At 44.1% G+C, this 17,168-nt stretch overlaps 1 protein-coding gene across 2 annotated transcripts in view; it reads right to left on the bottom strand.

The window, feature by feature from the left end:
• MFAP3L (microfibril associated protein 3 like) overlaps window positions 1–17,168 on the bottom strand; it is a 50,071-nt gene that overhangs the window by 8,714 nt on the left and 24,189 nt on the right. For both annotated transcript variants that reach the window (XM_025207126.1, XM_025207127.1), the window contains exon 2: window positions 2,507–2,908. In XM_025207126.1, coding sequence (XP_025062911.1) covers window positions 2,507–2,780 — 274 coding nt within the window. In that variant the 5' untranslated portion in view covers window positions 2,781–2,908. The remainder of the gene's footprint in view (window positions 1–2,506; window positions 2,909–17,168) is intronic.

Here is a 17,168-nt window from a genome sequence, read left to right as displayed (position 1 = left end):
AATTGCATGTGTAGATGCACCCACTGATTTTGAAAGACTTATCACTTGGCTAAATTCATGGAGATTTTCACAGGGATCCCTGTGCACATCCCTGGTACAAAGGCCACCTGTGCCAAATGTTAGTTCCTTGTCCCAGAGCTTTAAAAAAAAAAGAGCCTGAACTTTTCTGACCCAAGTTTTCTGAAAATTATTCAGTCTGAGGCAGAAATTTTGAATGGAAAATTTCAGCCCAAACAGTTCAATTTTCAGAAAGGTTACATGAAACTGAAGAAAGGTTGTTACAATGAAAAGTGTCAGCAAGTTTAAGAGAGTACTATTGGCCCCACTATGATAGAGTAAGATGCAATGTATTGGTATTGCTAAATTCTTTAATCAGTAGGTCCTTATTCATTGTAAAATGACAAAACAACTTGCTGATACAGCCTTAGTGCAGCTGTTACCAGTGACATAATGGCATTCAGATTGTGCCTCAGTGAGTGGTTTTGTGCCAAAGGATTGTGGCTGAGAATACAAGCCTAATGAGACAACAATTAGACATGGGTAAAAGGAAGGTACCAGTGCTGATTCTCAGGTTATATTTGCACTAGATAAACTGGAAAGTTATCCAAAGATCTTCAAAGATCTCAGTCACTGGGGGCAAAATTCATGGAACAGCAAAGGGCCCACACAAAGCCCTTTGGGCTGGGGACAGACATTCAAAAAGCCTGAGCCTGAATTGATTCAATCTTTGCAGGTTAGTCTAACCTGGCTAGGCTGAACCAGTTTGTAACTGTACAGACATCCCAGACATGCAGGCACATGCCTGCAGTGGCTCAGGCGAGAAGCCAGGGACACTAGAGCAGCCCTCCCATCCCTTCCACAGAACTGAGCTGAGGGGGGGTGTGGCCAGGTGCCAGCAGGACACTCTGATTGGATGAATTGATAACACCCCATTAAGAAAGCAACAGAGAGACGTTATCAGCTACCTGTTGATTCTGCCTGTGATTTTAGCACAGAGTGTAGCCAGTATGTGGTCTGCTAGCTAATACACAGACACCTCCTCAGCAAGGCAGAGGGGATGGGGGGAATTCCTGCTTAGCAGGGAGTGGTGAGGGGAAGAGGGCAAGGGAGCGGCCCGCAGTCTCTGCCGGAGATCCAGCCAGGGAGCACAGGGGAGGGGTCAGCCCTGCTGTGGAACAGAGAGCCCTGCCCAGCCCAGAGAGCATGCTGGGAGTGTCTGGTTTATCTTAAACTAGTAGGAGGTCTGGGACAGACATTGCATAAATCAGCTTGAGCCAAATCAGTTAAGTCTTATATTACATTCAACCAGGTTTATCGCAAACCAGTTTTAGCCATTTTCAAACTGGTTTATGTGCACTGAACATCTGTTCTGTTACAGGTTTAAACCAGTTTCTGATCACTTAAACCAGTTTATTTATAATGTCTGTCCCTAGCCTTGAAGTATTTAAATTCTATTTAAGATGCATTCAGGCTTTAAGCAGACCCTCTACAGTGGTATGAATTTAATTCTGTATTACTTTAAATTTCCAGTTATATGAATAATATATAATGGAGTGATACATCCCTACAGAAGATTTATCTTGTTTTCCACTTCGGTTCCAAATCATGTAGATTCCTCATAAAATCAATGTTTTACCTATTCTAAATTCTACGTGACCCTTGCCCTGTGATTGCCTATGCCACTGTACAGAACTTTGACTGCTGTATTAAGAGGCCTGGGTGAGGAAATAACCATGACAGGAGAAAAGAATACATTTCTTATTGGACAAATATGCTAGGAAGGCCAAAGCTGAAGTAATATAATGCCTTAATCTTCACCCTACTTTGGTTGCTGTTCAAAGAGCTCTACTATAAAAATCTCAGAACCCCAGTTACAACACACTCCCATATCTCCTATTGATTATGTGCATTTAATAGTTCAGTCTGTTCCTTTCTGTACCAACACACAGAAAATGGCTGGCTACTTTTGGAAAAAACTAAATAAACCCCCCCCCCAAGAAAACAACTCACACATATCCAGTTCTACAGCAAGTCATTACAGAAACATTATGCTGTGGTACAGATAGCTGGGTCAATCATTATCTCATCATGCCAGGGTTCTCTTTCAGGTCATCTATTAATAAGACAAGCCACCCTGCATTTAATATGAAAAAGACTTAATTAACTATGTTGTGTTCAAAGCGATCAGTGTGAAAACTTAATAAAAGAACTAAGGGCATCTATACACATGCATTGGGGTGGGGTGGGGGGCATTCTAATTAGCGTGGCTCTTGGAAAAACTGCTGGTTTAATTGTTTCTCTCAAGGTTGTAAAATAAATGAATTTACAACTGCCATGATCCCAGGAGACCGATCCCTTTCAGCCCCCGCTTGTAACTCTTTACGGGAAAAGAATACAATAAAGTTGTTAAAATTCACATATACATACTTAGTCTTCTATAAACAAGGTATTGGCTTTAACATTCTTGTTTGGCTACAATAAATTACTCAAAATATTAAAACCTTACTATTTTTCTCTTCCTCCTTCAGCAAACGGCCATTGGAATTGTACCATTTGTAATGAGGACCAGGATTGCCTTGGACATTGCAGTCTAGCAAGGCACTACTCCCTTCTTTTACTATAATATGATCGATTCTGGAGATGACCACAGGCACAGATCCCAAGTTCATGTCAGTGCGATTTAAAGTGCTATTAGTCACATCCTCAGCAGTTGTCAAAGCTGTTAGTAAGATAAAAAGAAGTATGGCAGGCAAAAAGTTGTGGCCATTCCATATGGTCATTCTTCTCCAGTAGGCTGCCAGCAGGGAGTTAGGGGAAGGAGTCGTCTGTTGAGTGCAGCCCCTTGAGCTGTGCAAGTCAGAGGAAGGTTTTGCTGTGATCCATGAAGTTTTATATCTAAGAAAAAATCCTATAAAATAAATAAATGAGAAAAAATGAGACACGTTATATAACCATTTCATTAAATATGTTCCTTTAAAATAGTGACACACACTCTTTCACAATCACCATTTCAGTGTCTTTCCTAACGTCTATGTTATCACCAGGCATCCTGGTTTTCTCTGATAAAAAATTGCAATTTTTCTTATAAAAAATAGCAAGTTCTCTGATAAAAAACCCAAACCCACAATTAACATGCTACACACACACACACATAAATAAAATACACAAATACATACACACACATCTACACACATACACACACACACAAATAAAGTCAATTGAACACAACATTTTATTGATATATTTGCAATTTTGAAGCAATTTGGAAGCCTTCCAGTGCCTCAATCACAGTGTAATAAAATAAATTCTAAATACTTATAAATTTTGGTATTCGATTTTTGATTTTGGGGTTTTTATCATGGAAAATCAGAACTCGCCCTGCCTCCTTATCTCTCAGAACCCAGGTCTAGGCCTCTCACTCCCAAGCCACAGCCCCCTGGCCCTGCTGGTGCCCCTCACTCCCCCCAGTGCCTCTCCCAGCCCTGCTGGTGCCTCTTGCCTCCCACATACAGCCCCTTGCCCCCCTCAGCCCTGATGGATGGGGCCCCCAGCTGCAAGGGCTACAGAGCCAGGGACTCAGGTCCATAGCCCTCTGCCACCAGGAGCTGGCAGCTGCTGCAGTGTACTGGAGTGTGGAGCCTAGCTCCCCTCCACCTGTGGGCAGCACGGCTGAAGCAGAGCCCATGGGGAGTGGTGGGTCTGGGCTGCCTGCTGCAGGCTTGGGCCAGGAAGGGCCAGCTCCCTGCCACTACATACACTCCTGTGGGGGCAGGAGGGACCCATGCCCTCCAGATCTGTGTGCAAGGTGAGGACAGGTATGGGTGCAGGCTCCCTGCCCCGCTGCCCTCCCCGAGGGCCTCTGCAGCATAGTGGGTGGAACCCAGCATGGCAGGGCAGAGCAGGGTGGGAAGGGAAAATCCTTGCTGCTGTGAACCCTGGGCCACCCTGGCAAAGTGCTCCCTGCCTACCCCGCAGCAGCGAAGGAAACAACCGCTGCCCCTGCTGCTGGTGGGCGGGCTGTGGGCATTTAATCAGGGTGACGTGAGGCTTGCAGCAGCAAGGAGCTTCCCCACCCGGCCCCACTCTGCCCTGCCCTACCACGCTGGGTCCCACCTGCTGGGCTGTGGAGCCCCAGAGAGAGGGCAGCAGGGCAGGCAGCCCAGGTCCGCAGCCTGTATCCACCTTGTGCACAGATATGGGGGCATGTGCCCACCATACCCCACCAGGAGGACATAGAGCAGCTGGGAGCTGGTCCTATCCCCCGCCAAGCCACCCGTGGCCCCGTCCCACTCCCTGCAGCCATGTATTCTGGCCCCGGGCCCCAAGCTCCATGCACTGCCTGGCTAGGCAGCAGCACCAGCCCCAGCCCTAGCCCTGCCCAACTCCCTCCTTCCCTCCCTAGGGAGCCTCACACCTCACTTCTCCCCGCCCTCCAGACTTACCTGTGGGAGCTGCTCTCCAGGCTGTCTGGCAGCCACGTACATATGCATGCACATCTGCCCCACCACCTCTGCCAGCCTGTAGAGAGCTCTTTGCAAAAGTGGAGAATCCACATGGTTCTCTCTTAAATTGAAAAATGTGCATTGTTCTCAGGTAAAAAGGGAAATCCACATTTTTTTCCAGTTTCTGTGGGAATCTGAAAACCTGGATCCCTGGTTATCACAATCCCCATTCTTACTAGAGAAAGATGCACATGTTTTTCAGACAATAACGTTGTCCCAAATGACAGGTATGGGAGAAGCCCAGGCACTTAGAAGCAATTTTGCTCCAGAAGCAGTTACAATTTTATTCTAAAAATTCTACTTATAATTTTTCCCCCAAATATAGACAGTCAAAATGGAAAAGAAAAGGCCTGTCTTGTTGATATGATCTATGCAACCCGTTCAGTACAAGAGGTTCTGTTTCAAGTAAGGAATATTCAGGTAAGGACTGCTGGAGTTGATGTCTAGGTTCTTAAATATGTGACTGCCCAAATGCTATAGCAACACGGGTGATAGATCATTCATTTTTCTGAACTCAATTCAATGTGTTAAGCTCCTCAGGAACAATGGAATTCGCTCAAGCTGGAAGAATATACTTAAAGAAGAGTACCTAATATTTTATAAACATTTTAACTTAAATTTTTATAGCAACCAAATCTAAAAGGCAAAAAAAGAGCAATTGGAATGTAATTATGGCTAGAATGTAATTGGCAGACTTGTTTTGGCTGTGTAACATTAAGAGTGCATCTACGTCCTCAAACAACTGCACTTGGGGCAATACAGTAAAGCAGGGCGCACCTGCCCTGTGCATGCTACACCCTACATGTTTGCAAAGCAGCACCTTAGAGTGGTCCTGGCCATAAGCCAGAAAATACTGCAGACAGAATTTCACCTGCACATGCCAAGCACTGCTCTGTGGTGGCCATATAATATTCATTTCAAGTCACTGCCAATAAAGCTACTTCAGTGTGGCTACTGTCACAGGAAGAAAGAGGGCATGCTGTGTCTCACCAGGGTCCTTCTCAGCACACTTGGCAATGTAGATATGACCCAAGTGTTTGGGGTAGAGTATCTGTGACCAGTCTTATTAGAGTTCCTTTCCTTAACTAACCATCCTGCCTACTCCTTAAGTCCTGTCTTATAAAAGTGACCAGTTTGGACGTTAAGGGTAAGACTTAAAAGAACACTGACTACTGGCCTCATTATACTCCTGCAGAAAGCAATGGAAGTTTTATTGTTGACTGACAGGAACCAGAGTTAGTTCAAGCTAAGCATTTTTGAAAATCCCATTCATAATATAGTGCAAGGAACCCAATTTATGATAAATCTAATGATGTGTAATGATAGTAGTTTTACTGATAGGTTTCATTCTGTCACTCATTCAGCTCAAGTTACTTAGCAGAAATAAACTCTTATATTTGGCATCTCACTATAAACTACTGTAAACATGTAGGGTGCTGACATGTAAAAAAACCCCCCAAAACTTAAACAAACTGCACTTCAGTGGAAGAGGCAGCATGTTAGTTAGACTCGCCTCCATAACGTCTGTATAGATTGGGCACTTCGGCAGGACTTCTTGAAAAGCCCCGCTGAAGCGCATGATTTATACAGACATTGAGTAAGCTGGGTCCAACTAATGCAGTGCCTCTTTTGCATGTGCACTGGGCTTAGTGCAGTGGTACACCGAGTTTAAAGTACAGCATCTTTTTTGTTTTTTTCTTGGGTTTTTTTTTAACTTTTAACATCTGTAGGCAGCCTTAATGACCCCCCCCGGCCAAAAAAAAAGAAAATCAACATTTTCCCTTGCAAAGTAGTTTAATTTTATTTAAGGATTTTGGTTACTAATAGAACACACTGTTGCTTTTTATTCATCTAAGCGTGGAAAAATGACTCTTGGCAAGATTAGTCACTTCCATATATTAAAAGGAGCAATAGAAGTTGAAAAGGGCCTCTTTACTGAGTTCTAACTGAATGAATACACATTATTGTCTTCCATTGGCAATATTCAACTTAGTTTTTTTTCATTCCCTGCAACACAGAACAATTTACTCCATTACATACACATGGGCATTACTGTTCTTAAAAGAGCAAAACATTTCCATTTGTTTACCAGGAAGGACCATTGTTATAGACGCCAAACAACATTTTTAAAAGGCTATGTGCGCTTGTCAACACTTTAGAATTTGCAACTTTTTTCATGTTTTGATCATAATCAAAATTTGAAGAATGTCCAATTTGAAAAGCCACAACAAAGATGTCATTTGTAAAACTTTTAAAATCAAATACAGCCATCTCTAGTGGTGAGCACAAAAAGAAAACAATGAATGAGAAGCTCAGAATTCTATTTTCTATTCTTCTACTGGCCTTGGGCAAGTCATGAGCAATTAAATGACTTGTGTTTGCTACTCTCAGAGAGAGACAGAGAGAGAGAGAGAGAGAGATCAGATCCCTCAAGGTACTTAGGTGGAAGTTAGAGGTTTATATGATTAAACCAAATCACTTCTGAGCACGGATAGAAGCCTTAATAAAAGTGCATAAGATTTTTTGCAGTACAAAATGGAGGTGCCGCAGCCACAGGAGCAGAGCCAGTTTGGAGTCCTCTTTGGAACCTAGGCACCTAGATTCCATACAAGTTCAGTTTAAGAGGACCAATGTGGATACACTTATGGCCTTAGAATCTTTTACATTGTTTAAAAATCACATGGAATCCCTTTCTGAGACAAACTGTCTGTTTTCTTCTGGACCTGAGCACTCATACTCCCAAATAAAGGCATGTGGAATGGTTGGCTCTCCACACCTCTGAAAATAGGGCTCTAGTGTCTCATGTTCATAGACATTAGGGCTGGAAGGGACCTCGGAAGATCATTGAGTCCAGCCCCCTGCCCAAAGGGCAGGAAGTCAGCTGGGGTCATAGGATGCCAGCAAGATAAGCATCCAGTTTGCTCTTGAAGGTGTTCAATGTAGGCACTTGAACCACCTCCGGTGGCAGGCTGTTCCAGACCTTGGGGGCTCGGACAGTAAAGAAATTCTTCCTTATGTCCAGCCTGAAACGGTCTTGTAGTAGTTTATGACCATTCGACCTAGTTGTCATCCCAGATACTGGCGGTCACCCCTGATAAACTTATAGGTGGCCATCAGGTCTCCCCTGAGCCTGCGCTTTTCCAGGCTAAGGAGCCCCAGGGCTCTCAGCCTGTCATCGTAGGGTCTGCTTCCCTGACCTCTGATCATGCGCGTGGCTCTTCTCTGGACTCTCTCAAGCTTCTCCACATCCTTTTTGAATTGTGGAGCCCAAAACTGGATGCAGTACTCCAGCTGCGGCCTCACTAAGACTGAGTACAAGGGGAGAATGACGTCCCGGGATTCGCTTGAGAAGCATCCCAAGGTGGAGAACCTTGCATTTATCGGCGTTGAACACCATCAGATTCTCGTCCGCCCACTTGCTGAGCCTGTCCAGGTCAGCCTGGATAACCTGCCTGTCTTCTGGTGTGGATGCTTTGCCCCAAAGTTTGGTGTCATCGGCGAACTTGGCCAGTTCTGATCGCTTCTGACTCCAGTGTCCACATCATTAATGAAGATGTTGAACAGTATGGGTCCAAGGACAGAGCCTTGGGGGACCCCACTGGTCACAGGACACCACGATGAGTGACTTCCATCGATTACTACCCTCTGGGTCCGACCCCGGAGCCAATTTTCCAGCCAGTGGATCGTGGAGGACCCAAGGCGACAATTGGCCAGTTTCTCCAAGAGGCGATCATGGGACACCAGATCGAAGGCTTTTTTGAAGTCAAGATATATGACATCAATCTCTTCTCCCTTGTCCAGGTGATAGGTCACCTGGTCGTAGAAGGAAATGAGATTGGTCAAGCAAGACCTACCCGCAACAAACCCGTGCTGGCTATCCCTTAAGATGTTGGCGTCGGCCAGTCCATTAAGGATGGCCTCTTTAATAAACTTTTCTAAGATCTTCCCCGGGATAGAAGTCAGGCTGATGGGCCTATAGTTAGCCGGATCCACTTTCCTCCCTTTCTTGAAGATAGGCACCACGTTGGCCTTCTTCCAGTCTTCGGGCACTACACCAGAGCGCCAAGAGTTTTCAAAGATCCGTGCTAGAGGCTGGGCTATGATGCTCGCCAGCTCCCTGAGTACCCTGGGGTGAAGATTGTCAGGGCCGGCTGACTTGAAGGTATCCAGTTTCTCAAGATGTTCCTTCACGAAGTCAGCATCAATGGAGGGCAGGGGATCACCCTCACCCGGACTTCCCTGTCCCGTAGCGGGCATGGGCGTCCCATGGGACTGATGAAAGACCGACGCAAAGTACCTATTTAATAGGTTGGCCTTTTCCTGGGCATCAGTTGTCAGGAGGTGACTCCCATCGCAGGGGTCCAATGTTGCCCCTGCTTTTCCTCCGGCTCCCCACATATCTGAAAAAGGACTTCTTATTGTCCTTGATGCTCAAAGCTAGTTGGAGTTCAGTTGCAGCCTTGGCTTTCCTGGTCTGCTCCCTACAGGACCGGACCAGTGCAGAATAATCCTCCTTGGAGGTGACTCTGATCCTCCATCCTTTGTAGGCCTTTCTTTTTAGCCTCAGGAGGTCTGCTAGGTCCCTGGAGAGCCAGGGGGGCTGCTGTGCCCTCTTGCTGCCTTTCCTCCAAGATGGAATAGACTTAGTTTGTGCATTGAGGATCGCTCCCTTGATGGACAAGGACACGAACATACCAATAACTCTCTCACAATTTCTGTTTCTGAAACTCGTTAATACCTACCTAAATGATACCATCTTTAACTTATTTTTTCCTTTCATTCTGAATACATGGTTGCTAAGTTGTTTTTATTACCTTTGTCCTGAGCAAGCCAACAGAACTCAAATCTACAGGAATTGAGAACCTGCAGAATTCAAGTATTTCTGTAGAATTTTCTGTTTTCTAGAATGGGAACATTCATGTAAACAAATAAAGAGCTGTGCTATCTCCTCACAGCATGGCGGAAGAAATATAAAAAGCAGTAAGCCTGGACTTCCTCCCTCTTTTCCTGCCTGTTGTTTTTAAATAATTTTATTCCTTTATAGTTAGTACCCTTGCTCTCTACAAGTCCATTCATAGCATTTGATGAAGTAGGCTGTATGAAAGCTCATTTTCCTCTGAAAGAATTAGTTTGTTACATGCCATTATAGGCTGTCTTCATTTTATAATGCTTTCAATTAACCTCTTGGAAAAAAACGGGGGAAAGACAGACAATGTAGCATTAGTCCTCCACTGCCACTATCAAAGTGCATGTAGAAACAACATGCTAAATTACCATAATAATCTACTCTATTAGGTATTGCATCTGTGCTGAAGTTAATGCTGACTTTTCAGACCTAACACTTCTCCTTCAGAATGGATGGTCTAATCAAGAAGGAAAAGAGGAGACAATGCTACCACGGTTTCTTGAAGAGACAATCTGACTGCTGAGAGAGTAGTATGAGAGGGCTGGCCCTCTACATAAATACTCAGACCATGTGGTAGGAATGCCACCTCCAAGTCCCCAGCAGCTCAGCTAGTTGAAGTTTCCATTTTTTTGCCCAATTTTGCCACTCCTGTGGCATTCTTGTTGGAGTGTGCAGACATGTTGCAAAAATACAGTCTTTACAATTAACCTTACAGAAAAACATGGTGTCTGTTAGGGCTGTGTGAAATGGCACCATCCCATCTCGACTTGCATTTCGATGTTTCAATGGAACAGCATTTTGTTTTGACTTGAAACCGCTGTTCCGTTTCATTTTGTTGAAACAGTGTCGTTGTTTTGATGTTTCGCTCATAGGCTATAATTGGGAAGCTCGAAACAGCCTATAATTTTGTCCTTTCTGGCCTGATGTGGATGAAACTTGCAGGAATGGTAGCCCCTTCTGAGGGCATGAAGCCTGCCAAGTTTCAAGGAGATAGGTGCATGGGGTTCGGGGAAAATCGACCTCAAATTCTTGAAAGCAAAACTTATGTCACATGTACAGTAAAAGCTGCCTTAACCGGCACCTTACAAGCTGGCATGCTCTATTAACCAGGGGGCTGTGGGTGGGCCTTTAATTGTAATCACAGCGTTTTGGGTTTTTATCAGAGAATTTGCATTTTTTTATCATGGAAAACCAGGATCCCCGGTCATTAGTATGCTAGTATGTATCAATATGACCATCACTTGCAAGTCAAGGGAAGTGATTCTTCCACTTTATCCAGCACTGACAAGGCCTCTCTGGATTATTATGTTCACTTAGGTCCTACGCTTCAAGAAAGAGGTGGAAACATTAGACAGAGTCTAGAGAAGGTCTAGGCGACATGGCTTATAACAAAAGGCTGGAAGAACTGGGATTCTTTAGGCTGAAGAAGAGAACACTGAGTGGGGATTTGATATCAGTCTTCAAATATCTGAAGGTAATAAAGAGAACAGTGAAAGACTATTATTCTCTGTAGCCACAGGGGTAATTTGTTTTAAATTACAAAAGGAAAATTTAGCGAGGAAGTTCTTAATATCCAGCCTAAGAAAGTGCTTAAGATTGGAACAGAGCAGGTAGAAAAGTTGTGATATCTCCATCCTTGGAAGTTTAAAAAGATGGACACCTGACTGGAATGGTTTAGACAGGAATGCTGCTGCTGCTTGGGTTGGAAGTTAGATGACTTCCTGAGGTCCCTTCCATTCTTATTTTCCTATGATTTTATTAAGTATTTTGACCTGTCTGAAATTCTTTATTTCAATTTTGATTGAAAGTTTTCATTTAATTCAGCAGAAATTTGCTAATGGTTCCAGGCAACCACATCTACATTTTTCAGTGAATAAAATATTTAACTGAAAAAAAAACAAAAAACCTCACTGAACTCTAGGAATAATAGTTGAAAAAAAATTCCTTTAAACTTGCCTATTCATCACAGGAACTATTCATGTGTTACCGTTAGCCCATTAACACTGCATCTAGTCATGCTTTATAATTGCACATTCACTAGTATAGGATTGCATACAGAATTAATTTAGACAGTGCTATAGATCTGCACTGTGCTATGCAGAAAAGTTACAAGACAAGTTACAGTGCTTGGCAAGACAAAAGGAACAAAAAACAGTTTAGGACAATGGGAAGGGCAAAGCTACAACATAAACAAATCAAGAGGTTTATGGCTCCTGGCAAATTAAATCACTGGGAAAATCATGCCAGATAGGGTACAAAATGAGCAGGGTAGAAATGACTGCCTCCTTATTATTGCGGTAGAACTGGTGTGTGATCAATTAAAGAAATTAGACATATATAAGTCAGCAGGACCGGATGAACTTCATCCGAGCATGCTGAAGGAGCTGGCTAATGTCATTGAGGAGCCGCTGGCAAAACTGTTCCAAAACTCGTGGCACTCCGGAGAGGTCCCCGAGGACTGGAAGAGGGCCAATGGTGTGCCCATCTTCAAGAAGGGGAGGAGGGAGGACTGACCCAGGTAACTACAGGCCAATTAACTTAACGTCTATCCTAGAAAAATCCTGGAAACAGTCATTAAGGAGTCTATGTGCAATAGGCTTGAAGAAGGTATGATTCTGAATGACAGCCAGCATGGCTTTGTTGCAGGCAGGGCTTGTCTAAACAACCTCATCTCCTTTTACAATTATGTGACTCGCCACCTGGATAAGGGAGAAGTGGTAGATATTGTATAACTTGACTTTGAAAAAGCCTTTGATCTGGTATCCCACAATGTTCTCATGAGAAAATTGGAAGATGGTGCGCTTAACTGCGAGACGGTTAGGTGGGTATGAAGCTGGCCGTAGGGTAGGACCCAGAGAGTCCTAATGAACAGATGTATGTCTTGGCAAGAAGTGGGCAGAGGTGTCCCGCAGGGGTCAGTCCTTGTTCCTGTACTTTTCAACATCTTCATGAAGGATTTGGATGAGGCGGTAAAGAGCTCACTGGCCAAGTTCGCAGATGACACCAAGTTATGGGGAAGTGTGGTCATGCTTGAAGATAGGCTACAGACACAGGCGGACCTAGATAGGCTAGCAAGTTGGGCGAGTCAGAACCAGATGAAGTTCAACATCGAGAAATGTAAAGTGCTCCACCTGGGGACGAACAATCCCTTGCACACCTACAGGCTTGGCAACGACAACCTGACAAGCACTACAATTGAAAGAGACCTGGGGGTAATAATAGATGACAGCATGAATATGAGCCTGCAAGACAACTCTGTTGCCAGCAGGGCAAATAATACTCTGGCATGCATCGATCAATGCACCTCCAGCAAGACCAAGGAGGTGATTCTTCGGCTCTACTCGGCACTGGTGAGACCCCAACTGGAGTACTGCATCCAGTTCTGGGCGCCGCCCTTTAACAAGGACATGGTACAACTTGAGAGAGTCCAGAGAAGGGCTACCCATATGATTAGGGGCTTGCATGGCAAGCCATGCAAGGAAAGGCTGAGGGACTTGGGACTCTTCAGCCTAAAAAAGAGAAAGCTGAGAGGGGACTTGGTAGCAGTTTACTGCTACGTCAGGGGAGTACATCAGGGGCTTGGTGAATAACTGTTCACCAGGGTGCCTTTGGAGAGAACCAGGAGTAATGGCCACAAACTCCTAGAAGACTAATTTCAGGCTCAACATTAGGAAAAACTTTTTTTCAGTTAGGGTGTCCAGACTGGAATAAGCTCCCTCCAGAAGTGGTGCAATCACCTACCCTGGAAATCTTCAAGAGGAGACTGGATAGTCATCTTGCTGGGGTCACCTGACCCCAGCTTTCTTTCCTGCCTGGTGCAGGGGGCTGGATCCAATCATCTTCTGAGGTCTCTTCCAAGCTTACAATCTATGATTTTTTTTTATTTTAACTTTCTGTATTAGTTTAGGGAACAAACAATTTCAGGATAGTGGTCAAAGCAGAGTTTAGCTCAGCAAATAACTGGAACCTGAGTAGAGGCAGGAGTGAAACTGGAAGGATGTTCCAGATAAGGGATGAAGAAGAAATATAAAAAGCATGAAAAAAATATGCAAAAAAAATCAAAATTGCATGAGAAAAATCAGCAACGCAGCAATGAGCACTGAGTTAGAGTAAGGGACAAATGGGAGCATAAAGGGTCACAAGACAAAATGTAGGGCAGAGCTATGCAGGACTGAAGATAAGGATCAGGCATTTGAATATAATATAGGAATAAAGAAGGCAATGGAGGACTGATTATTCTACTAACTACATGTTGGATGGCTTTATTTTGTAGTCTGGGGAAATGAGAGAGAGAGAGAAAGTAGGTGAAGCAGCAAAGTTAAGGGATGATTTGGGCAAAGACCAATGTTTCAGACATACAGACAAGAGGAAAGGACAGATTTTTTGGATATCAAGGTAATTTTCTGTGATGAAACAAGAAATACTACAGCTTGGCAACAGTGCCTGGTTGTGGAGGGGAAGAACCATGTAAGAAGTTAAGGTTATTTCATATATGTGTGTGTGTGTGTGTGTGTGTGTGTGTGTGTGTGTGTGTGTGTGTGTGTGTGTGCGCGCGCGCGCGCGCGCATAACGCATACACACATTCTACTTCCACAGGTGTGACTAGAGCCATAGTTCCATGATAGACTATGCGTGACCCACTAGCCTATCTTCCCGGGCATACTTGGAATTTACTCAGAAGTTTGGTAACTTTGAGCTACAAAAGTATTTATTTTTATCCCCTACTAAAATTACATGGCTTATGGCGCAAATAGGAGACAGCTGTTTCTAAGGAATTCCAGTGTTTTAGGATTAGTAATTTAAGGTTTCATATCCTGAAACACCTCATAGGATGACTGTATTTAAACCTTTTCAGCAATACAAAGTATCTGTTTCTAGCACTGGGAGTTTGCAGGCTAGCAGACTTCACAATCACGACATCCATAAATTGTGCAAAAGGTATTTTAGATACTTAACCTCCTTGTATAAATATATTGGCACTTATTTCTGTCACTCAGATACCTGCACACCCTAGGTAACTAAGGCAACCTGGGTTTATAGCTGAAAGGATAAGGAAAATAGCTGCATTATTTTTTTTTAAAATGATGTTGCTAAAATTCCTTCCTAAAATGATATGCCATAAACATAATACAGAATGGGATGATGTAGATGTTGGGGATAAACTGCTTACATTATTTGTGGCTTTGTTGCCTGTGAATAATGCACCTATTTCTAATGCCACAGCATGCAATGTGTTTGCACTGTTTAACATACCTTTTTTTAGACTATGTGCAACGTGGTGGCATTCTAAGAGTCCCTGGTTATTACGGTGCTACACATCATGGCCACATTGAAATTTCCAGTGGCAGAACTCAGATTCTCTTGCTACAAAAATTGCTTTCACCTGAGATCTGACAGAAGCTATGCTTCTGTTTTAGGACAGTCTGAGTTCTATTGCTCTGAAAATCTATATCAGCTGGGTGCACTTCACAGTGATAACAAAGTCACAGACCTGTTGTGCTACTATCAGAAAGGCGAAACTCGAAGATGTGCTACCATTGAAACTCGAGGATGAGCACTATCTAATTCACAGAGTGTTTAATGAGCCAACTAGTATATATACACACAACTCCATTCAATGCTGAACAAAGTCAGAACTGCTCATTTGCATGTGCTCTCTATCTTACTGCAACACCCACTTTTCTGTTAGCTCAGGTGCAGAGGGGCTCTACTATTAGAGGAGGAGGAATGGAGTTTCATTGCCTTGGTCGCTGGAATTCTCTGCCTGGCTGTGCAGTGTTGTGGCCCCAGGAAAAAAGTTGAAAGCTAAGCTTTGCTATAGCGTATGGTGCTCATATATCACAGTAAGGGACAGAGTATGAGCATCTAAATAAGATAGCCTGTGTTATACCCATTTTGATTTTTCCCACAAGACTCTCTGTCACTTGTGTATGCCTCATATTAAACTACAGCCTACAATGAAAATATAACCTTACAGTAGGTCTGGATAGTACAGCGATGGACACTTTAAAAACCATGCATCTTGACAATAAGGCTTGGGACAGACATTCAAAAAGTCTGAGCCTGAAATTATTCAATTGTTACAGGTTAGTCTAACCTGGCTATGCTAAACCGGTTTGTAACTGCACAGACATCCCCTCTGGACTGAAAAAATTCAGGCACATGCTTGCAGTGGCTCAGTCTAGAAGCTACAGCAGCCTTCCCTTCCATAGTGCTGATCAGGATGCTCTAATTAGGGAGGGGTTCCCACCCCCACCCCCCGGGGCAGCCCAGCATGGAGCTGATAATAGTGTTTATGACCCCTAACTCAGTGTTTATCAACCCACTAAGAAAACAACAGCTTCTCTCCATTAGTTCAAGCTCTTCTTAAACAGCTTTTCCAAGGAAGGACATTACCAGCTACCTGTTGATTAGCTCCAAAAAGCCTGTCTGCCTTTGTCCCGTCTCCCACAGCACAGACGGTAGTCAGCATGTGATCTGCTAGCTAATGCTGAGAGGTACATGTGTAAGGCAGAGGGGAGGGGAGAATCCTTGTTTGAACAGAGAGTGGTGGAGGGGATGGAGAGCAAGCAGAAGGAAGCCAGGCAGATCCTGTTGTGTCTGCAGTCTCTGCCAGAGGTGCAGCCAGGGAGCAGTGGGGAGGAGCCAGTCCTGCTGGGCTGCAGCAGAGAGCAGAGCTTCACCCAGCAAAGCATCTGGGATTCTGGGGGACTCTGATTTAACTTAAACCAGGAAGGGGCTTGGGACAGACATTGCATAAACCCGTTTGACCCAAATCAGTTAAGTCTGGTACAAGTTTCCCTCGCTTTATGCTGTACATGCATTCCTGGAAAGCAGTGAATAACAGGAACCCACTTTACAATGTGACAAATAAGGATACATTCCAAGAACTTGACTGTACTGACCCACAGACCCACTTCTATGACTTTTACAAGACAATTTTGGTACTCACCAATAGCAGACAGTACACACAAGCATAGGGTGGTGGTGAATGTTACCATAATGGGGATGGCAACTACAGAAACACGTGTCGCAGACATCGAGTGAGAAGCACAGATCCACATGGAGACTATATTTTGGCATGTGTCACTCACACAATGCACTGCACAAAGCAGCTGACTGCAGGCTTCCACCACCCTGATCACATAAGAGTGAATTTACCTTGCATATACAGCAAAAGCTCCATTATCTGGCACTCATGGGAAATGGGGGGTGCCGGATAACCAAATGTGCTGGTTATTTGAGAGGCGTCTTTACCTTGTCGGGCAAAGATGCCCCTCCTGCCGCATCCCCATCTCAGATTAACCGTGTCACCCCTCCCACCCCTCCCCTGATGTCAGTGTGCCGGGGGAAAGGGAAGAGGAGCTCCATGCAGGCTGCTTTCCCCCGGGCTGTGAGATTCGACAAAACAGGAAGTCCCACTTCCGGTTTCCCTTTTGCTGCGTTGACTGGCGTCAACTGGCATGCCATTTAATACAGCATGCCAGTTAATGAAGTGCCGATTAACGCAGCTTTTACTGTAACAATTTTTTGTATAAAAAAGGTCATCGCATAAGAGCAAATTTGCACATACAGAACCTGCATAAAATGAGGGAAACCTGCACTACATTCAACCAGGTTTATCTCAAACCAGTTTCAGCCATTTTCAAACTGGTTTATGTACACTGAACATCTGTTCTGTTACAGGTTTAAGCCAGTTTCTGATCACTTAAACTGGTTTATGTGTAATGTCTGTGCCTAGCCTAAAAATACAAGACTTC

The sequence above is a fragment of the Alligator sinensis genome, unplaced genomic scaffold (genome assembly GCF_000455745.1).
Source record: "Alligator sinensis unplaced genomic scaffold, ASM45574v1 scaffold512_2, whole genome shotgun sequence".
Lineage (NCBI taxonomy): Eukaryota > Metazoa > Chordata > Crocodylia > Alligatoridae > Alligator > Alligator sinensis.
The sequence above is the reverse complement of the archived record's forward strand: the minus strand, read 5'-3'. Positions and strand labels throughout refer to the sequence as shown.